This window comes from Columba livia, chromosome 9, assembly GCF_036013475.1.
Source record: "Columba livia isolate bColLiv1 breed racing homer chromosome 9, bColLiv1.pat.W.v2, whole genome shotgun sequence".
NCBI classification, from domain to species: Eukaryota; Metazoa; Chordata; class Aves; order Columbiformes; family Columbidae; genus Columba; species Columba livia.
Window position 1 is genome coordinate 4,830,475 of NC_088610.1, and position 22,248 is coordinate 4,852,722.

General features: G+C 41.1%; 2 protein-coding genes across 4 annotated transcripts in view; one reads left to right on the forward strand and one right to left on the reverse strand.

The window, feature by feature from the left end:
• LRRC31 (leucine rich repeat containing 31) overlaps positions 1-2,659 on the reverse strand; it is a 47,404-nt gene extending 44,745 nt beyond the window's left edge. The window contains exons 1-2 of the mRNA XM_065073524.1: positions 2,135-2,659; positions 237-397 (exon numbers count right to left, since the gene is read on the reverse strand). The gene's annotated coding sequence lies outside the window, so the exon portion shown is untranslated. The remainder of the gene's footprint in view (positions 1-236; positions 398-2,134) is intronic.
• A 1,839-nt stretch (positions 2,660-4,498) lies between these two features.
• Positions 4,499-22,091, forward strand: SEC62 (SEC62 homolog, preprotein translocation factor). Of its 3 annotated transcripts, XM_065073529.1 has the most exons (10): positions 8,812-8,964; positions 9,346-9,504; positions 10,747-10,804; positions 12,084-12,192; positions 12,594-12,699; positions 15,270-15,474; positions 17,024-17,116; positions 19,010-19,070; positions 19,969-20,088; positions 20,650-22,091. In XM_065073529.1, exons 4-10 carry the CDS (start codon positions 12,162-12,164, stop codon positions 21,114-21,116), a joined length of 1,083 nt encoding a protein of 360 aa, XP_064929601.1. In that variant the 5' UTR covers positions 8,812-8,964; positions 9,346-9,504; positions 10,747-10,804; positions 12,084-12,161; the 3' UTR covers positions 21,117-22,091. The 3 variants fall into 3 exon arrangements, with proteins under 3 accessions (XP_064929600.1, XP_064929601.1, XP_021136200.1); XM_065073528.1 differs by lacking the exons at positions 8,812-8,964; positions 9,346-9,504; positions 10,747-10,804 and adding an exon at positions 4,499-4,672; XM_021280525.2 differs by lacking the exons at positions 9,346-9,504; positions 10,747-10,804.
• The last annotated feature ends 157 nt before the right edge of the window (positions 22,092-22,248 follow it).

The window sequence follows — 22,248 nt, forward strand, 5'->3', positions numbered from 1 at the left end:
GAGCCTATTGCCCATGTTGTATATAGAATGATAGAGTATTTTTTTCCTATAGTACAGCAAAGGCATGAATAGATGTTTCACTTTATCAAAATTTAAAAACACATATATGTGGCACCTGCGTGTAAATTAACAACAAAAAAAATCAATCAATCTAAACAGCAAAAAGCAAAAGCACAGCTGACCAAGGGGAGAAAAGAAAGCATCAAGCCAATCTGGTTTTCATTTCTGCTGATTACCTTTTAGTTACAGGGTTCCAACAGCTCTGGTAGAGAGGAGCACTGCTCAGTCTGTGATTCATGGGCCTCCAGCAGGCTGGAAATATTCTGCACTGAAGGATGCTCTGTAAAGCAATCACTGGCTTCTTGAATGTGGTTTGTTTTCTTGAATTTGGTTGAATCTGTTAATTGGAGAGATGTAAACTCAAGAATCACACACTTCCATGTAACAAATATTTTCAACTCAAGCACTTGTAGTCATAACAACAACTTTATGGTTTTATAAAATAATGCTTTTCCTAATGCTATATCCTTAAATATTACCATTCTTCTCCTCCCCTCCAGCCACTGCCAAAAAATAGAGATACAGGCAAGTATATATTTTTTTAAAACTTTTTTCCAAAACTTCAGCTGGTTCTTCAAAAAAAACCCCGGATTGATGTATTTTCTATTTAACAGATATATATGTCCACCAGCAGAACTGATTGGAGTCTTTAGGAAGCACGATATGCCACTCGGCATCAGGACAGCCATGACTTTATATTAGAGTTCACCAGTTGCTGCTAAAATAAAAATATATTCTAGCAATGAGCAGAACTAGTATGTGAAAAATCCAGAAATACAGAAGGACCAGAATCAGTGGGAATTCATTCCTACTTAACTACATTTTTTCTAAGTTATATGTATCAAATCATTCTGAGTTTTATAGAAATGTAAAGGAACTTGCAAGAGTCGAAGGATTTAAGAAGCTTCTTAGTGAAAGATAATTCTAGATGTTTGTCTAATGAATCTCTGTTGTTCTGCTAAATTGCAAGCTAAGTGGCTAACTAAACATTTGTAAGCTTCTAAGATGGAAGTGACTCAGGATATGTCTACACTGGATTGTGCTTCTGAGTAGTGACTCATGTGTTTGTGGGTGGATTTTAGCTAAACCTGCCTTGAAAGTATGTGTCGCTGTACAGTACAAGGCTCATATTCCTTTTATTTTGAACCCATATTCAGTGCTGAAGCTGACTGGATGAAATGGGAGGTCACTCCAGAGCCTGCATGCTACCATCTGTGGATGATCTCCTAAATTATTGCTGGGGAATTTGCCTGTTTTCCTCAAATCCCTCTTTGGAAGCTCCTTCCTTCCTTCCTGCCTCCCCTCCTGCCTGCCTTCCTACCTGTCAACACAATAGTAGAGGTAATTGTGATTTGTGTTCTCCCCTTTCTTCCCCCAAAGCCAGAAGGATCAACCATGGGTCCAGTGGATAAGTTTCTTACAAGCGAATGGTTTGTTCAGCAGAACAGACACTTGCTCAGACTTCTAGTGTCACTTCAATTTCTGTATTGCAGATGGCAGTGTGACTCTAGAGCTACAAATGTTGATAAATTGCCAGGAACAAGTGAATATAAGGGTACAGGAAAATATGTACCAGAAAGAGTGGAACACCACCTAATTTGGCATCCTGCCTCAGAAGCCAAGAGAGGATACCTAAAGCAGAGAAGAACAAAGCAAATATCTCAGAATACTCCCTTTATCTCCTTTGTCTCCTTTGTCTCCTTTATCACAGACAACCAGAGGTGATTTTTACATTTGATAACTCATAATACATTTTTGTTTCATGCATGTATCCAGCTGTTTTTTGAACTAAGTTTCCAGCATCCATGCGGCTGTATTAGATCTCTCTGTTGGGGTAAAGATGAGGAGGATGAGGGAAAAGAGGCTAATGATATGTCATCGGTTTGACTTTGGTTGAAAAAGGAAACCACTCCACTTGCATGCAATATCCTTCACAACAGTAATTTCAGTGGTCATGATTCTGAAATCCTACTCTAATCAAAATGGCAGTTGGCACTTAAGAGGCTGTAATTTTACTGCATGGTTCTGAAATGCTTCTTTTGCAACCTGCCCTGCAGCTGACATTGACACTAACCTTAAACACGAGCCAGTTGAACCTTCACTTCCACTCCCTAGCTTTCTTGAGATTCAGACACTTCTCTCCTGTTTTCCCGCCATACCGATGACTGCAAATAAGCTTGTCCCATCTAAGATTCAGCCTTGATGGGCTCTGTGCTCCACAGTGGTAGGAAGTTCACCATCCAGTGCCTCACACTGGAGGACACGTTCCCCGGCAGCTCCTTGTGCTGCACACCAAACTGCTGCCTCATGTCCAGCTGTGCTGTGAAGAGCTCCTGCAGGTTGTTGCTTCTCAAACTTCAGATGAATTTGAAGTTCTGTGAAAAAAAAAAAAGAAAAAAAGAAAATTAACCAGAAATCCAAGGTGCTTTTCTGGCAGCAAATAGCTTGATGTACTGCGGATAATATACCATGCCAAAAAAAATAAATACAAAATTAAAAGCTATGCATTAAAGGTGATTTTGTGAATCAGCAGTATATTGAAGACACAGAAGTAAGGTCTAGTGCTAAGCAAGGTCTTAAAAAAGCCTGAAATCAGAGGTATGAGAGATGATGATCTGGAATGAGACTCATCATATGGCGCTTGCGCTCTCCTCAAGGCGGGCAGCGAGCAGACAGGAGCGCAGTTCCAAACAACCTCTCCCATACAGCAGGGAGGAGCTTCCCCGCTGAAGTTCAACTTGTGCTTATGCAGGGAAAGCAGAGAGGCTCTGAGCTACGCCTTGTAAAGCCCTCACTGCAGACATTGTGTATTATTAGCACACTGTAAGTTACAGATGGCTAAAACTTCTTCATAAGAAAACCTTCATTTCTAATGTGCGTTTTTGTTAGTGTAAGTTAAGCACATGAAATAACTGTTGAAATCATTGCCGTTCAATTATTTTTGAATAAATGCAGTTTTCCCACTTCTCTCAAAGCTTTGTTTTATTGTAACCATAAAAAACTTTAATTCCCTATACCTGCAATTTTATCTTTTGAATTATACTTTTATAGTTCACTCACTCTGCTGTCAGTCAGCTTAATTTGTAACTTATATAGATTTTCCACCCAGCAACAGCAAGAGGAAAACATTCAAAAGAAAAAGACGTCGTACCAATAAAAACACAAAAACTGGCATGGTGACTCAGGGGCAAATATGCTGCTGGAAACAAGTCTAAGTTTTTAATTACCTCGTTTTCAATCCGAGAGGTTCCAAAATTGTAGGAACGGGAAGGGGTAACAAGATTTGAAAGGACTGGACAAGACAATACAGCACTGTACATACTTTTCCATCGTAAAGTGCCAGGGTGTGGTTTGGAAACACGAAGCCAGGATAAACCATTATATGCTCTGCTAACTTGAGTGACCTCATGGTGAAAGCACGCAGGACAACTCCTGACAAAAGGCCATTTTACTTTCTAAATCTGATTCTGTAGGTACATGAGAAGGTCTTAGCAAGCAGAGTGCGTTCAAGTAACAACTAACAAAGGCCTGCTGTATCAAGTGTCTTTAAGGCCTAGCGGCCTATTTAGGAGTATGAAAATTGAACATACAGATTTTTACTGCCTAAAAGCTGAAGCACCTTTTTTTCCCAGCAGGACAGGTCCTCACATCCCAAGTGACATCTCCGAGCACCTCAGTGGCAATTTGGGAGCTGAACTTTAGACAGCCGGGCCTGAGCCCCGCAGGATGAGGCCTGGCCACAGAGAGGTGACATCTCCCCTCAGAGGAGTTTCTCATTAACCAGACCGCTGCAGGGGGAGGCCTCACAATCCGGCCCCTCGGACAGCGGGCAGGCAGCGATGAACCAGGGCAGGGAAGAAGGACAAGCAACTGCTTGAGAGAGTCCAGCGCACGGCAACAAAGATGATGAAGGGAGCAGAGCATCTCCCGTGTGAGGAAAGGCTGAGGGAGCTGGGGCTCTGGAGCTTGGACGAGACTGAGGGGGTGACCTCATTAATGTTTATAAATACATAAAGGATGAGTGTCAGGAGGATGGAGCCAGGCTCTTCTCGGTGACAAACAATGGTAGGACAAGGGGTAATGGGTACAAATTGGAACACAAGAGGTTCCACTTAAATTTGAGAAGAAACTTCTTCATGGTGAGGGTGTCAGAGCCTGGCCCAGGCTGCCCAGGGAGGTTGTGGAGTCTCCTTCTCTGCAGACATTCCAACCCGCCTGGACACCTTCCTGTGTAACCTCATCTGGGTGTTCCTGCTCCATGGGGGGATTGCTCTGGATGATCCTTTGAGGTCCCTTCCAATCCCTGGCATTCTGTGATTCTGTGAGCCAGCTTTCCCTCAGAGCCCGGCACCGCCCGGCGAAGCTACCGAGGCTCGGAGAGCTGAGGAGCTGAGGGGGGATGAGGCGCTGAGCGGGACTGAACCTCGGCGGGCTGAGGGAACCGCCGCCGCCAGCCCCGCCGCCGCGCTCTGAGGGGGCACGCGCGGCCCTCGCGTGCCCTTCCCGCCGCCTCTCGCGAGGCCGCCGCCTCCCCCCCGCCCCGGCCCACGTCACCGGCGGAGCAGACGGGGACAACATGGCGGAGCGGCGGAGGCACAGGAAGCGGATCCAGGTAGCCGAGCCTCTCCCTCCCTGCCCGGCCTGCGCCCCCTCCCCGGGCGGCAGCACCCCCTTCCGCGTCTTCAGGGTAGCCCTGCCCCGCCGGGCGAGCCGTGCGGGGTGGCCCGGCCGCCCCTCGGAAGGGCATCCCCCTCGGTTCTGCGGCCTCGCCGTGCCGTTGCGAGGAGGCGGCGGCGAGCGGTGCCGGGCGGCCCGGGCGCTTAGGGAAGCGGCCTCGTCTCGACCGCCGCCGGGGCAGCGGGAGCGCCGCATCGGGGGTCGGTCAAAGCCCGGGCTGGCACCGGGAGACAGGTTTTCTTGAGAATTTTCTAGCAAATCCACAAGTCTTAGTAAATACCGAGAAAAGCTGGTGGGGAAGCGCAGGTAGGAGCGTTTCGGGGGAGATGAGGGGCGGCCGGGGGAAGCCCGGGCCCGGCTCCCCGGCCCATCCCTGGCCCCGGCCACCTGGTTGTCCCAGGGCCCCACGGTTCTGTCCTCACGGGGTTTGTGCCCTCAACAGTACATCTCAGAGCTTGAGATTTCGAGTTGTTAATAGTTTTTAATCGCTCTATTATAATTGGGATCTCACCCGTTACCCATGGCAAACAATAGCTCAGTGTGGTACAAACACTCAAAAAACCCCAGGCGAGCAGCCACCGTAGCCTGGAGCTGACACTCGGCCTGTCTGTTCTGTGGTTTGTAAGCAAGACATGGGACAGATGGTAAAAGCAGCTTAAAAACAAACGTGCCCCAGCCAGGAAATAATGTAGTAAGGAAAGGAAATTTGGGTTTAGAAAACGTAAACAAACACTCGCATCAGAAAATAAACCTAATCAGCTTTAAGATCGTGTTGAAATGCAGTGAGAATTATACGGTGTTAAAAGCAAAATGAAGATTGTTTAGGTATTTCACTTACCTGCAAATATGGACTTCCTGATATATAACTTTTAACAGTGAGTTTTACAGAGGTTCTAATGGATATTTTGGGCATAGTTACAGCATCAGTTGCCGTAATGCCTGTTACTGTTATGTATTATTAACCCTAAGCCTAAATAGTGTTTGTTTGGGATTTATTGCTCTGTAAGTGGAGATAATATTCATGAGAGAAATCATAGAGCTGTTAAACAATGCGTGCTTCATATGTCATCCTTCTGCTTGGTTGCCCTCTCTCCTTTCCCTTCCTTTCCCTTCCCAGCCCACTTTCCCTTCCCCCCAGAAGATGGAGAAGTGTCTGTACTCTAATGGTTCCTTTTTTGTTCCTTTAATTCAGATTATTCGGGGGGGTGGAGAGGGGAATAGATGCAAAGAGTAATTAATCAGAATCTTGTTAAGCAAACCTTATCAATCACAGGCATTCAATGAATTATCGTAACACATTACAGAATTATTCTCTTTTCATAATCATCATAGACTGTTTCTTAGTAAGGACGACAATAGCTCAATAAAGCATCCATCAAAAGCAACTTAAATGTAGCGTGATGTTTTGTATAATACCCAAGGCTGTGGTCTTGCAGGCACTTAAGCACATGCTTAATTTCAAGCCTGTTAGCAGAAGTATTTCCTGGATTGTCAGTAATGAAATCAATGTCTGGGTGTTAACACTTAAGCTTTAAGATTGTGGCCTAAATTTGTGATATAATTATACAGATAAATGTGTATTGCATCTTATTAGTTTCCCAGTGTTATGTCGACAACAATGGGAAGACAAGACAGCAAACAAAGAATACTGTTGAATGCCCAGAGGATGTTCCTAATTGGTCAGTGACTAAAACAACATGTATTTTTCTTGGCGCTTTGTTTTTTTGTTGTTGTTTTTGGTGAGCGTTTTTAAAGCTCTTTTTGGACTCTATTGGCATAGTTACAGTATGATTATCATGTTTCAGGATAATGCTGCAAGTTTCTTCTTTTAAAATGAAGTGTGGAAATTTTATTTGTAGTTGTTTCAAGTGCTCTAGAAGCGTGTACTTATTTTAGGGTGATATGTACTCCTTAATAAATAGACTACCATACTTTATATATGTCCAGCATTTGAAAACCCCATTGTCATTAGGCAGAGCTGTATTTCTTGACAAGAGGAAGGTTCTTCGCAGGAACAGGTATATTCAACTGGAAGAGACTGATGTAATAGAGTTCAGTTACAAATAACTATGTGTACAGAAACGGGGTTCTGAATAATTTTAATAGGATATTGTCTGTCATCAAGATTGAAATTGTGGTAGTTAGGTCAGCCAGCTACATGTGAGATGAGATGTGAAAAAAAGTCTTCTAAGTTCTAACAAGCCTACTTTATGTGTGTTCCCTCGGAAGTGATAACAGGAAGGATGTGTTTTCTATGCATTTTCATGAAAAGACACATTGCTCAATCTGTATTGCACAGTTTAGGCTCTTCCTCTGGCTACAAACTGAAAGTTATGGAAGTTGCAGAAATCTTAACTTCAAAAGTTTGAATAAAGACATTTCAAAGGTAAAGTTTTCAGAGTGTCATTCCTGACAGCAATTTAACTGTAATTAACATGGAATTACTTCAGACGTGCAGGAGTGAAAAGGGACTGGTCTGTGGGAAGCAGATTGTTTGAGCCAATGTGTCCCCACATTATACAAATTTCTGAAATGAAGAATGCTTGCTCTATATAAAGGACTTATTAAAATAAAACACATCTAACAGCTAGCTTAATTTTTTATTTTTTTTTTTAGACATTTACATCTCAAAAGACAGGGGATGTCTCTGAATGCCTGTTACTCCAGCAGCTTGATCAAAGCTATTTCATCTCTCGGAAAAAAAACACATATCCACGTATGGAACCGTATTTTTGTCCAAGAGCTGAAATAACTCACTTGAGCACAAAATCTTCAGAGTTGGTTACTTTGACAAGCATTCAGCTGGGTAACACGTGGCACTTTGTTGGCAGGTCTGCAGTTTGACTGTTAAGTAGGCATTAAGTTTTAATTACCTTGGCTGGATTCCATTGTGCATGGTTTTATTCTGCCCATGGGAAGTTTTGTTTATCTTTGCGTTGTGGTTAATAGCACTTGAGCAGCACCTCAGTGCTGTGTCCTCTACTCTAGAAATGTTAATGTGTATAAATACTGCTCTTAGGAAGAGAGAAAACAGTTCTTAGGCAAATGTCTCACTGCAAATTGATGGCTGAGGTGGCATCAATGCCCTGTATATGCCATTAATGGCACATACTTTCCTTGTTAACTTTTTTTTTTCCTTTTGAATCACTGGATTCAAGTTTTGAGAGTCTTCTGATGGAGGACATCTACTAATCAATATTTTCTGTTGTGTCTTGATTTGGGCTCTGCTGGAAGGAAAACATGCGACAGCTGCATTGCTACTTCCAGTGCTGTAGTTTTTGTGAATGAGCGTGGAAAGGATCTTAAGAAATTACAATTCAGTTTTTCGGTGATGCAGATTTTAATTCAGTTTGCCCATTTGTCTTTTTTTTCTCATGAATTCTAGTAAAACTGACTGGGATGGTAACACAGAACAGTATCAGATGATACAGGAGGAAGAAGCAAAGTTTGGCAGCGGGGAACGCAGAAAAATATAAATTCAGAGTAGCAGCCCCACTTTTCAGTAAAAGAAGAATCACTGTCTTTTGAAAATCTGAATTACACTTTTGGAGGTGGGGAGGGGAAAAGCCAAAACAAAACATTTAGGGTTAGAAGGGGACCGAAGCTGACGTGTTCAAAGTGCTGTACATTGCTCCTTTGGCACGTGTTTTAGAACTCTATATTTACAGCTTTTGCTCAAGAAAAATAGTGACGGCTGAAAAGAAGGAAGCAAACAAATATTTTGATAGGATATGTATAGGCCAGAAAATATCTGTTAATCTTCTTCTGTAAAGAAAAGTTAACGTCTTGTGGCTAGCACACAGCCGTGGTGATCCAGAAGAACTGGTTTCTCTGCATGGGTCTGCAACAGTTTCTTTTAGGAGACCTCAGGCAATCCGTGTGCTGGTCATCAGTGCAGGAGTCAGACTATTTTATGTTTATTAGTCATTGAAGAAAATATAGATGGAGTCATAAAAGCAAATCCGGAGACCCTAATGTGTTTGTTTCTCCCTACCCACTCCCACCCAGTGATAAATCATGCTAATTTGTGTGCTTTTTCTTTCTCCTACTGCATCTTGATTTATTTTAGGTAAAATATGAATGTTTCAGCAGAGTGAATGAGGAGTACCCACTCCCCTGCCACAGGACATCTTCTAGTCTAGGGTTCTGAGAGTCAACAGGGGAAGGAAAAATATAGTCTTGCCATTCAGCCCAAGCTTTGATGTGCTTAGACCATCTTCAGGGAAGGTAATTCTAATGCAGTTGTTGTGCCCTTATAATATGAGGAGAAGTAGGAGGAATGGAACATGGGTGGACGTAATGTCATTTTTGACATAGCCGCTCAGCTTGAAAAACAGGCCGCACATGACAAATGTGCTTACATTTCTTCTTTTCCTTATCTGAAAACTGTATAAACTGTTAGGCTTCAGAGGTTTTCTGCGAGGGACAGTGTTCTGCAAATCTAAGTTCTCAGATGTAGGAGCAAAAGAATAATCTAGATATTAATTTTATTGAAATCAAAGAATATTGATGAGCCTTTAGCATAGATCATTGTAACATGTCTGTCTGCATGTGAAATAAGTTGTCTTGCTAGTGATAGTCATCATTTACTCTCTTCTGATTTTCCAGAAACCTTGTTTACATTATAATGCTGTGGAAGGAAATCAGCCTGTCTTGGGTTCTGCTTGTCTTCTCACAACTGTGATACAAAGCGAGGTGGAAAAAAGGGTGACATTTCAGACCACGAATATACCCTGGCCTTTTGACATCTATTGAAGGGTTCCAAGAGTAAGAGAACCACAATAAGTCACCCTTAGTTAGAGATGAAGGGGAGAAGGAACCTCATGGGCATGCTCGTTTTAATAGCTCAGTTCAGATGGTTTTATTTTCAATGTATACAGGTCTCTTTGCTGCTGCAGTCCCGGTTGGAAGTTAACTGGGAAGTACATCAGCATACTGAGGGAAGTTCAAAATGCACTGTGCTATAATTTGGTTTGGAAGATAATAGTAAAAAAATTTATAATGAAATTTAATATTCTGACAGTCATCTATTTTAATATTTTAACAGAAGCATGTCTCTTCAAATAAAGGGGTGAAAATAGGAGGAGAAATGGGGATTAAATTGCAGGGGAAACTTGCTCAGAATGAGCGGGGTTAAACTGTGGCAGTCTTTCTCATAGGGCAGATTTTGCTTTTGTTTGGGATATTATGGAACTATCCCACAGAAAAGGACAAAGCAATAGACAGTAAGGAGCAGTAAAAAAAAAGAAATCTAGTGCCAGCCACTGCCTGTATAGTGAGTGTATCACATGGCCTAGCAGAGTCATAAATATTTTAGGAAGAAAAAAACATTCTAACGGAGGAATTAACACTGATGTGAAAATCTGAAGCTTCTCTGCCTGTTTTACAGTCTGTGCTGTGAAGAACATTTGCCCTCTAAGTTTCATTTGCTGGTAGGAAATATTAGAAAAGCATTGTTTTGGGACTGGGTTGCTGTACATAGTCATCGTTTTCCATGGTACTTTAGTGCATTTGCCATACAGTGATGATGGTACACCTTCCCTCATTTTCTTTAAATGCATTGTCACTTTTTTCATTGCTGTTAAACCAAATCTGGTTTGGTATCAAACTTGGCAATATAGCCAGTGGTTTACAATCACTGGTACAACTGCAGTGTATCAGGGGACATCAAACCACAGCATATAAATTATGTACATACACACACTGCCGGTTAGTGAATTGTTTTCTGTGAGTTATCTGATGTTTTATACAGATTTTTAAATCATTGAAAAAAAAATAACATGGAGAAGGAGTTAATGTAATCTATATAAGGACTGTTAGGGTCATCTGTCTCAATTTGGGCAAATGTTTTTAAAACTGCCTAACTGGTGAGTATGAGAGCATACTCCTGCATGCATATAAAGAATTTAGGTTTTAAATGTCAGTAATCTCAGAACTAACAAACTACAGAATGCTTTTGGTCATTTGGATATCTCATGTCTGTGTTATTCTCTTTAAAATTGTCCTCAGATAGGAAAAGCAACAATCCAGTCAGGAAGGATAATTCATTAACCAGTGGATTTTGAAGGTTAGCCTTGCAAACTGTTGAAAATTAACAACTCTCTCACCATCTGAAGTTTTTATTCTGCTGTAACAACATCTGTTTGACCTTGCATTTCCGTTTAATATGCTTTCAGTATTATGGTTACACATCTCAAAAGTGCTAACAGAGCTTGTATATGTTTATTGACCTTTAAAAACATTGTCTTTAAATAGAATCTTTGAATTCTACACATTCCTGTATGTCACCAATCTGTTTTGTGGCTTCTGTAATCTATTTCTTTGGCCAGCATGAGAAGAATAGGTATGGAAAAGGTACTGGCAGTCTGAAAAGATGTCCCAGTGTTAATTCTGTTACTGATCTGCAGGTCGGGGAGGGGAACATTGAGAATTACTGATGAAAAACAGTCCCACAGAAAGGAATTTTCAGGGAGTTTGCTTGAGTCATTGTAATATGGAAAATGTTTTTTTCAGGTATGTTGTTGCAAAGCAGGAACATTAGTAAAGTTGTCCTTTCCTGCTTGCAAATATTAGGTCTTAATTTTACATACTTGAAAATGACCATCTCCATCCTTCTGTCTTACAAACCTGAGTTCTGCTACCTCTCTGCAAGTTGGTAAATGTACAGAATTAATAAATCCTGTGTATTAATAAACTCTGTGTGCAGACTGAGGGCTCCCTCTTTGTAAAATGTCTGGTTTGATGTTTGAGTACTTCATCCTGATGTTCCTGGTCTTTAGACTGGAAGAATCTCCTCAATGGTACTCTGAAGTTTCAAGTCATTTTATAGTCGTGCAGTGGTACTGACATTTCGTAGCCAAATCTTCCAGCTTCTTTTCAACATGGTTTTATCCTCTTTCACATGAAATTCAAGCAGTTTTGTATTCTGTCGGTATGCCTACATTGCTGTCATTTCATACATACTCATTCCTCACTGTTGTTTCTTTGCTCTCCAACTTCACAACTGTTTTTCTCCAAGCTTGTTGTGCCTTGAGCAGCTTCCTGTGTGCCCAGTGCCCTCCTCTTAGCTCCTCCTTTAATTTGCTCTCTTTCCAGAGCTGTTAAAAGCGTTCATAGTCGTTACGTTCAAATCATGTAACTTAAGAATTCCTCCTGGTTTTCTTTATGTAGAGAGAAAGTTCTTCGGAAAATTTACTTGATCTAGTTTCACATCTCTTACATTTTATTTGTTATTTATATATTGCCATAAAATAATGAGGACTTTGCAATGTCTGATTTTTGAACCCAAATGAATGATTTTCCCATGTGTTTAAAACTGTATTAATTTTGCACTTTTACTGTTGTAGGAGGTGGGTGAGCCGTTCAAAGAGGAGAAGGCTGTTGCTAAATACTTACGTTTCAACTGTCCAACAAAATCCACCAACATGATGGGCCACCGAGTTGATTATTTTATTGGTAGGGGTATTTTTAATTAGAGAATGAAACTTTCTTCTAACATTGTACCTGGCGGGGGGGACAGGGAGAGGACTTGTTTTGTTTTTATTATTAGTGCTTCATCTAATAAATACTGATCTTAGAGTTTGGGTGTGAAAATTTATCTAGGCATTAGATAGCCATAAAATTTATCTTATTAGCCTTAAGTAAACACAGTAACTTTTAACTCTGTGATTTAAACGTGTATAGTTGTCAAGAGTAAAGTATTTCAGAATAGTGGCTGGTCTTACTTTAAAGATTGAGAGAATGTGGAACATCGCCTGAACTGACTGACTGGTTGGTGTGGTTCAGGGAACGTAGGCTAAATTTTAAGATAAATTTAAGCAATCTTAACACATTTTTAATTCCATTTTTCCCTCTAGCCTCAAAAGCTGTGGATTGCCTCCTGGATTCTAAATGGGCAAAAGCAAAGAAAGGAGAAGAGGCTTTATTTACAACCCGAGAGTCTGTAGTTGATTACTGCAACAGGTATGACCTAGCCTAATTCATTGATTTTATTAATGAGCGTAGCTGTCAAGATGTCTTAGTTATTTAGGAACCAGTTTCACTCAGGCTTCCTGCACTGTAAAACATTTGTGGTTGTATGTAAAAATAATGATTATATTTTTATTACTGTGTTTGAGAGTGTCACACCAGAAATGTAGTTTCATCATCTTTATTCTCAAAACTCTTCCTTGCTTTCATTATGCTTCTTGGAGCAGCAAGATGAACAAAATTACTTTCCTAAATTTTATAGTTATTTTAAGTTGGTAGGGTCAGAGCTCTCAAGTCCTGCCTTCCCGTGGACCTATTCTGCCATCACAGCAGAAGCTGGACTTGGAGGTTCAATTTATGCCTCTCAAATGTTATTTCTCTGCTGCTTGATGTACTCTGTGTGCTTTGTTTAGATGAATGGCATATTGTGACTGTCACTCATTTGGGGCAGATGCATAGGGTAAAAGGGACTGCCTGTGTTTTGAGAGCTCTGCGAAAGCTGCTTGGAAATGAAGAAAATGGCTAATATTTAGTCTTTTTTTCTGGCATTTTTTTAGATAGCCATCCAGCAAGGTGAGATTCTTCCCCCAGTTCCAGGGCTGAGGCAGGGTTGATTCTGTGCTTGAACTTTAATCCTTTTGCTGATTTCTTCAAGAAAGTTTAGGAAAAAAAGCATTTTTTTAATGCAAGCATAAAAATAAGTCTTCCCTTCTGGAATCTTTGGACTGAGGTAGAAGTCTGTGTGTTTGTTCTTCAGTTACTAAAACACCGGATGAGATGACAGTTGGTTAAGCCCTTCAGCTCCAGCAGTGTAAAGAATGCCTGAGCAGTGTGCAAAGAAAATCCGCTGTTCTCTGGCACTGATTTTTATCACCAGTATCGTTTCATGCCTCGATGATCCATTTGGCACCATACCATGTGTGCGGTTTGATTTCTCTTGCTTGCTTCTATATTGCTGATGCTAAGGCCACCTTTGGCGACTGAAGCTGTTTTCAGAGCTTTAAACGTTAACACTGTCTGCTTCCTCTGCCTTTTGGAAAGGATGAAGAAATGTCTTAATACAACTAGTCTCTTCAGTATAAGAGGCTGTTTAAGCTCTAATTCATATGAAAAACAAGTACCTTAACTCTCTTGGTGTGGTTATTGCTTGTTTTACCTTCTCCATCAAACAAAAACTGAACATCAGATCCTGCTCCTTCATCCATTATCAACTGCATCTATCAGTTGCACATTTAAAACAAGTTAGGAACTGAATTGATATGGCTGCTCTAGTACATCAGCTCTCCCTGTACACTTACACATTGATCTAAGTTCAGCCAGTTTTCTTTTGAGGGGTTTTGTTCACAAATAAGCTACATCGATAATGCCTTGTTCAGCACATTCGTAGAGGGTTAACAGGTCGGGAATCAGCAGTAATGTGAACTTTGTTAGTTACGTCAGGGTCTGTTCCACTTCAGGACATGGCTGTTGGCTGCATGCTCTGAGCCGCAGGTCTTGCATCGTCCTGTCTTTTTGTATTCCATCCAAGACAGAGGTCGCTTCTGTAAGTGGAAGAGCTGTCCTGCAGGCCAGACCTGTCCTGTGCGCTGCTCACTACCTGAGCCCCCTAAACTTGCAGCTGTGAGGAAAAGTAGTTTCTCCCAAACAAGTGATTTTTTTTTTGCTAGAAAGACAATCCATGTCAACAATTGCCTGAAGGAAGTTTTTATATCTACCTGAAACAACTTGGTTTGATGGTCAGCATGCACAGAAGTTTAATTGGTTGAATGACTTCTCTCTCTTTAGTGAGTTTTCCTAATTTAACAGTCAGTAGGCCAGCATAAGGATTTGGCCTGCAGCAGGAGATGGAAGAAGTCAAGGACGAATAAAATCGATTTGAGGCATAGAATCAGGATTTTTGGTGTGAATGGGTGCTTGGATTTCATACCCTGTGGCTTCCTCTCAGTCTCTGTTCTGAATTTGGCTGTGACCCTTTCAAGGAAGTTACTTGTTGGTGAGAACCTTAAGATTACCAAATACTGCTTCTGGTGCCCTGCTGGCCATAGATAGGCTTCCTGTAAGGTATGTTTGTAGTTTCAGAGTCCTTACGTATGTGCTGCGGTTCCAACAGGGTGATTCTATTTTGTCATGCACCTCTTACCAAGGAACTTGACAAACAGTATGCCCATTTTTTAAATTTTTGCTATGAAATTCATTAACATAAGCTTGAAAATTGGATGGAGTTTCGTTAATGGGAAAGATAATTAAATTGACCTGGTGGCTTCCTCCATCCTACATCTTTTGTATTCCTTTGTATCTATACAAAATGCTGCCACAGAAAAGTATGGATTTTAACCCAGTTTTGAACAGTAGAACAAAAAAAGCAAAGCAAGAAGTGAGACACAGCGAAATTAGGTCTGGTGTATATGGTTGTAAATAGAGCAGATGATGGGGAGCTCTGTCTTTTGTCATGCTATTCATTATTATATTAGATAATCTAAACTGGTATCTAATAATGTAATCAAGTGTAAATGTTCTTATTGAAGCCACACTTAAATGTACCATTTAACTTTTTTCATGTTAAGGCTGCTGAAAAAACAGTTCTTTCATCGGGCATTGAAAGTGATGAAAATGAAACCTGACAAGGATATAAAGAAAGAAAAGGAAAAAGGAAAGGCCGAGAGTGGGAAAGAGGAGGAGAAAAAGAGCAAGAAGGAAAGTGGCAAAGATGAAAAAACTAAGAAAGAAAAGGAAAAGAAAAAGGATGGTGAAAAAGAGGAGTGTAAGAAGGTGAGAGAAGTGATGACCCTGTCACAGAGAATACATTAAATTACAAGATTACATTGGCTTAAAATTATGGTTATAGTTGTTCTAAAATGTGATGTGCCTTTTTTGCCTCTTTTCATCTCTAAAATTTACTGCTTTTTTTTTTTTTTTTTGAACTTTGGAGTTCTTCTGATTTTGATCTAGATCAAAAAAGAGGCTTCAGTTGGGCCTTTGTGTGCCTCATCATCTCTAATGTAGATTGAGTTAAACTGTTCAGCTGCGGTGGGCAGTGATGCTTTGTACAAGTGTTCATGGGATCTCACATCTCGGAACAGCGCAGCTGCATGTGTGAAACAAAAACAGTTTTGCAGTGTTTGGTAATAAGAATGTTCGGAATGTAATATGTGATATTTGGTGCTTGGAAATAGCTCTGCAACACTGGGCACTTTGGTGTATGGCAGCTCTGTTACTAATCTGCATAATGCCTGGTTTTCGGATTTACGATTTACTTTCTTTAAAGTGCAAGCTGTTATTGCAGTACAAGTTTTCATGTGCTTGTTCACATTTTCATTCCTGATTTCTTTTATTAGCAGAACAGAATTCCTAAATTAAAATGTTAGGAATCCACAGGAGAAACTTGATGAAGGGGTGTGTTTTTGCTTCTGCATAGAGTGGTATGAGTGCAGTGAGAGTCAGCAGGATAGTCTTCAAAAGTGATTCCAGCCACTCCTAAGTGAAATAATGGCATGTTTAGTGAGAGGTATGATCTGTGTACAAAGGTCTGGATCTCAGAAGAACACTGCATGTCTAATAAAAGAATTATAAACAAAATCTTGCTGACATTCTAAACATAGAAGCCAGTATAAGATGACCTAACTCCTGAAGTACTTTAAATGCCAATAATGAAAGTTACGGACCCTTCCAGTTCTCTGTCATCTGGAGTGATACATTATTAAATGTAATGTTAATTTTTAAACCGATCATTAATTATTGAAATGATATTTTAGTGGACTATGTAAATCAGTGGGTAGTAACTTGAACAACAACATAGGAAAAAACTTAAAAAGTTAATTTCAAGCAAAGAAAAAGAAATGGGAGGCAGGGAAGAGGAAGCACAAGACCCAAAAAGAGATTGAGGAGGGCAGGGAATAAACAGGCAGAAATTGATTCTGAAAGGAGCCGCATGTGGTAAATGTGGCACCAAGGTACTAAATAATTCTAATAAAGCAGTGATTATGAAGCGTTGAACGTTGATTTTTATGCAGACTTTCTGCTATGCATTTGAAGACATAATGTAACCCTGAAGACATATTCTCATCCTTAGACACTAGCTGAAAATAAAATTTCTCTTTCCTTACAATTTTCCTTTATTTTTGAGATACTCACTTGGTAATAAATGAGAACAGGAGGAAATAAAGCATCTTCACTTTAAACAAAACAAAATAAGCAAACAAATAGTTAATATATTCAAATACTAGAAATTAGACCCCTCTTGCTGGTTGTGTTTGGTTTTGTTGTTTGTTTGTGGGGTTTTTGTTTCTTTAATATATGTGTAATTTGTGTTTGTCCCCAGGATGAGACCCCGGGGACACCCAAGAAAAAGGAAACTAAGAGGAAATTTAAACTTGAGCCACATGAAGACCAAGTTTTCTTGGATGGAAATGAGGTAGGATTTACGGGTGCTTTATAACTATTAGTGCCAATGTACTGTTGTCAGATAAGATGTTAATTTACTGTATTTTTGCAAACTCACGTTGAAAGAAAAATTAATGGCAATATGAAGGCTGATCTTGAAACATCCGATTTTTAGATATTTACAAAGAGGTGAGATGGAGATAAAGGTAGGACAGTAACTTAAGAAAATCTGAAAGAAAACTTAACCACACGTAGTTAAGTGTTGGTGAGCTGTCTGTCTGTCCGCAGGGTGTAGTGGGGTGTTGGTGCAAGATGCCCAGAGCAGTTCTGCAGCCTCCAGGCTGAGGAGCTTTCAAATCCAGCCTGGGTAGAGCCCAGAGTAACCTGGGCCGGCCTCACATCTGACCCCACTTTGAAGAGGAGGGTGGACGAGAGACCTCCTGAGGTCCCTTCCAGCCCAAATTATTTTATGGCCATTGTCACGCTGAAATATCTCTAAACAAAACACAAGCCTTTTAGAACATGATCAATCACAGGGGGGGAAACCAAAAGTATCTGCTATCCAGAAGCTGCCTGGTTCTGTGATCTGAGCAGACAGTGGCACTTAGGCAGTCCTGAATTCTCGTCCTGGCTTTACCACTGAAATTGTGGTCTTAAATACTTCTCTGCACTTTGTTTTCCTGGAAGACAAATAATTGAATTCTTTAAGAGCTCTGTAATGTAGAGTCATATTTGTGCTTTTAAAATTTGGGAGAGGTGGTAAGCCTTCACTTCAGCAAAATTATACTGTGCTCTGTGTTGATGCCATGTGTCACTGTACTGGGATCTCCCCTAAGCAAATGCTGTAAATAAATCACTTGCGTGGAAAATTGCTTCCTCTATGTATGTTTGTTTTCTCTTACCACCTACCTTGCTCTGTTTCATCCCACCTCATACAGCATCACACCTACCTCTTGTCCTCCCTGTTGTCACCGGAATGCCTGCGGTGTTCAAAACGAGGGGCCAGGACTGTATTTGCACTATAGCAGTACTTAACAATAGTTAAGATTCAAAGTGTTTAGTTTGGTAAGGAAAAAAAAAAAGCCCAGTTTTTCTAGTTTGGAAAGTTCTGCACTTTACCAAGCAGCCTTGTTTTTTCACAAGGCTGAGCAAATGAAATGGATCCACAGTTCCCGCACAAACGTTTGGTACTGAGTGTTGCAACTGTAGACATTCAGATAACAGCGCTGTGGCACAGAGGGTACAATTATACTTATCTGAGGCCATCAGATGGGACTGAGGCCGAATTGAATGTTTCAGCTGGTTGCTTTGTCTATATGTTCAGTCTGGTGTTTTTCCCACTTAAGGGAATCTCTGCAAAACTACAAGTATTTTTTGTTTGCACGTGGTGCACTTGAGGAACTTTTTGTGTTTCTTACAGAAGTTTTTTTGGCTTCATGCTGAACAACATTAATGAATAAAGAAAGATGAAAAGAAACCTTGATTCGGTGATATTTCTGAATCTTATATTTCCGCATCACTTTTTACTGCCTGATTGTTTTCCCCAGGATTTTACATCCCCTGTAAGTTACTCTGGGTATAGCTTCTTTCATGAAGTAATTCTTTGAGAGATCCAGCCTGTTTTTCTCTGTGTGGAAGCTCCTTCCCTTCCTCCTCCCCTCCTGGCTGGAAGGCTCCAGCCCAGCCAGCACATTGCCCGGCTCTGCGCCACGTCCTTGGGCCTCCAGCCACACAGCTCCACTGATAACCATCCCGTAGCGAAGGCGGTCAGTGTGGGCACGTGGGTGTGTGGCCCTGGGGCTGGTCATCTCCTTCTGTGCCTGTGTATTGCAACACGGCCATAAGCATTTGGATAGAGGAATAAATGAAATCATTGATCAGAGAGCTTGATTTCCAAGTGTAAACCACATTATTTCTCTTCTAGGTGTACGTGTGGATCTATGACCCTGTTCACTTTAAAACTTTTGCCATGGGACTTGTACTTGGTAAGTAAGAGTAGAAATAAATGTGCACACTGTAAATGTAGTCACAGTATCAGCAGGTCTGTCTGTCCGTGAGGAGGTTTGCCTTTTCCCTGGACAAAGCTTTTCCTCTTCAATGTCAGTGTGATTTGATACCTGTCTGGTTATGTGAATTTTGGTCTTGTGGTTGAGGAGCTACACACACTTAAACAAACCCAAACCTGAAGTGTGCTCTAGCAAATATATGAACTTGCACAAGTTTGCAAGCTGTTAATTTCTGTTGCTTTAAACTAACGAGTAAGTTGCCCAACAGACAAATGTAGGATATGTATAAAAATGTGAAAGATGTTAAAGGAATTATTTGAAACTGTGAGTGATAGCTTTCTGACCTTAGAACTTGTACTGTGCAGGGTAAGCCGAATCAGTTAATTTTATTTTTTAATCTAAATAAGTATTGATGCAACTTGACACCAGTGAGCTAACAGATCTCAGTACTGCTGGTCTGACACCTCAACCTGTACCTCCCAGCCTCCTCACCATGAGAGCACCCCCTTTCCTCAGAGTCCCTGTTCACTCCTGGGGACACCCCCTCCACCCAGCTCCCTGCTGTGCTGTGTCCTGCCGTGCTGGTGACAGCAGCTCCCTGATCACCCGCTCGCTCGTGCCCTCTCCTCGGAGCGGCTCTTTGCTCTGAGCACAGCAACATCGGGTCACTGAGCGTGGTCTGGGGGTGCCCCTGCTCCACACGAGAACAGGAGCTCTGGGACTAGACAAGGTTTTAGTCAAGGACTAAAGTACTGTCAGTAGCTCGTACTATGCTAAGCCAGTACCTTGAATAAATGTTGAGCCTAGAACATTTTTACATGTACCAGGGGAAAACCAGTCGTGCTCCTCAAGCTTTTCTCCTTATCTTTCTATTCAGTGATTGCCGTTATAGCTGCAACGCTGTTCCCGCTCTGGCCAGCAGAAATGCGTGTTGGTGTCTATTACCTCAGTGTAGGCGCAGGCTGTTTTGTCGCCAGTATTCTTCTTCTTGCCGTTGGTAAGTGTCCGTCATCATCGCTTTATCAGCCAGGGAAGGCTAAAAGGGGGAAGACACAGGTTGCTTGATATATGTGGTCTGAGATGTGTAACTGTCTGACTTCCCAGCAATAGCCAGACTGATTCTCTGTACATATTTCCCTTCTGGCCACTGGGTGTCAGAATTGGGCCACAGAATAAAGGAAAACACAAGCTTGTGTCACCTGTTTGTGTTTCCTGCATAGTGGAGATTTTTTTACAGCCTCCATTTAAAAAAAAAAAGGCAAAACAAACCCAAGAACTATATATATGAAGAGATTCAGTAGTGAGAGTGGTGTAACCAGGTTTTTAGGGTGTTTTTTGTCCTATATTTCTTCAGCAGAGGGGATAAGAGCCGAATAATAGATAAAATACATGGTTAATGGGGTGGGGAGACGTGGTGAGAACAAACTATTCCATCATGTTGCTGCAGAATGAGATTCTCTCCCAAGGCAAGCCCTGTCCCTGGATTTGGGAGGGTGGTAGTGGATATCTCTCACACCATAGTTGTACAGTGTGGATGAATTTCACCTTTTCCATACAGCTCGCTGCATCCTTTTCCTTATCATCTGGCTTATTACTGGAGGAAGGCACCACTTCTGGTTCCTGCCAAACCTCACAGCAGACGTGGGATTCATTGACTCCTTCAGGCCCCTGTACACACACGAATACAAAGGACCAAAAGCAGACTCAAAGAAAGAGGAAAAATCAGAATCCAAAAAGCAGCAAAAATGCGACAGTGAGGAGAAATCAGATAGCGAGAAGAAGGAAGAAGACGATGGGAAAACAGAAGCAACGAGGAACTCGGGAACAGACGGCTCAGGAGGAGAGCGGCATTCAGACACTGACAGTGACAGGCGTGAAGACGACAGGTCCCAGCACAGTAGTGGCAATGGAAACGACTTTGAAATGATCACAAAAGAGGAACTGGAACAGCAAACAGATGAAGAGGATTGTGAAGAGGAAGAGGAGGAAGATACCGAAAGTAGGCCTTCACATGAAAAATCATAACTCACTGTGGTTTGGGGACTAAGTATGTGCAAAGAGTTGGATTTTCTTTGTTGGCTGATCACCAAAACATAGACCATACAGTAGCATCTTCGTTTGCTGAAATGTACGTGTTACCGAACAGTTTTATATCTAGTTCCTTCATTTTTTTTTAACCATTAACTTGATTACTTGGTACCATGTTAATCATTAATATCCATTTAAGGAAGTTTTATCCATCTGACAAGTTTTCTGTTGATTGATAGATTGCCCAGATTGTCCTCAAACATACTGAAAACCGTAGTTTTCTGGTACTTGCATAACTGATCAATCAGTTTCGCTTCTCAAACTTGCTTTTGTGAAACAGGTAAAAGTTGAATGACCAAATCTCAGATTATCCCTAGTTATACTCATTTGATAGCTAGTTAGGTAAAACCTTTCATAGCTCACAGCTTTCTTGGTATTTTTCTTGATTTTATTTTCAAAAGATTGTGAAAAATTCGCGAAGACAACTAGTTTTAGCAGAAGTATTTTGCTGCACATACAAAAAGGCGGTAGTGCTGAATTTGGCTGCAGCGTTCTCTGTTTCTGCAGGCTGTGTGCCAGCAACTGAGGAAATCCAAACTGGTTTTGTACATCTGGTTCAGAGAAAGATGTCATCTCCAGCAGGTGAAGGAAGCAGCACAGTTTGGAAATTATGGCTGTTTTCTTTCTCCTGCTCCATCTTGATTAAAAAAAAAGTGTATTCTGTACATAATTTACAAATAAAGCGAACCATTTACTTTATCTGCTACTTATTATTTAGAGGTTTGATCCAGCATTCAGTTTGTGTTATTAAAGCCATTTTGTGGTGTATCTATCAGAAAAATGCAAGTCAAGAGGACCTCACGGAATATTTGTGTATGATTGGTAGCTGTTCCACAAGAGCTTTAGTTTTGTGCCAACATTCCATGTATTTGAGTATGAGTAAATCGATCTTTATTAAATGAAAGCAAACAACCTAGCTGTATGTATGCCTTAATGTTAAAACTCTCTTTTCTGGAACTGGAATACTTTTTACACCGAAGAGGCAGGAGGTTATTCGTCTGCTTAGAAATGCAGGTAACTCAAAGCTAAGATGAAGTGACCATTAATAATTTGTTTATAAATCTCTTGG

What these genes read in the sequence shown, in the direction of transcription:
- SEC62 (XM_065073528.1), top strand. Translation starts at nt 4,637, where the DNA reads ATGGCGGAGCGGCGGAGGCACAGGAAGCGGATCCAG. An exon ending in TTTTCTTGGATGGAAATGAG is followed by an intron (nt 17,117 to 19,009) that starts GTAGGATTTACG and finishes TTTCTCTTCTAG; the next exon opens with GTGTACGTGTGGATCTATGA. An exon ending in TATTCTTCTTCTTGCCGTTG is followed by an intron (nt 20,089 to 20,649) that starts GTAAGTGTCCGT and finishes TTTTCCATACAG; the next exon opens with CTCGCTGCATCCTTTTCCTT.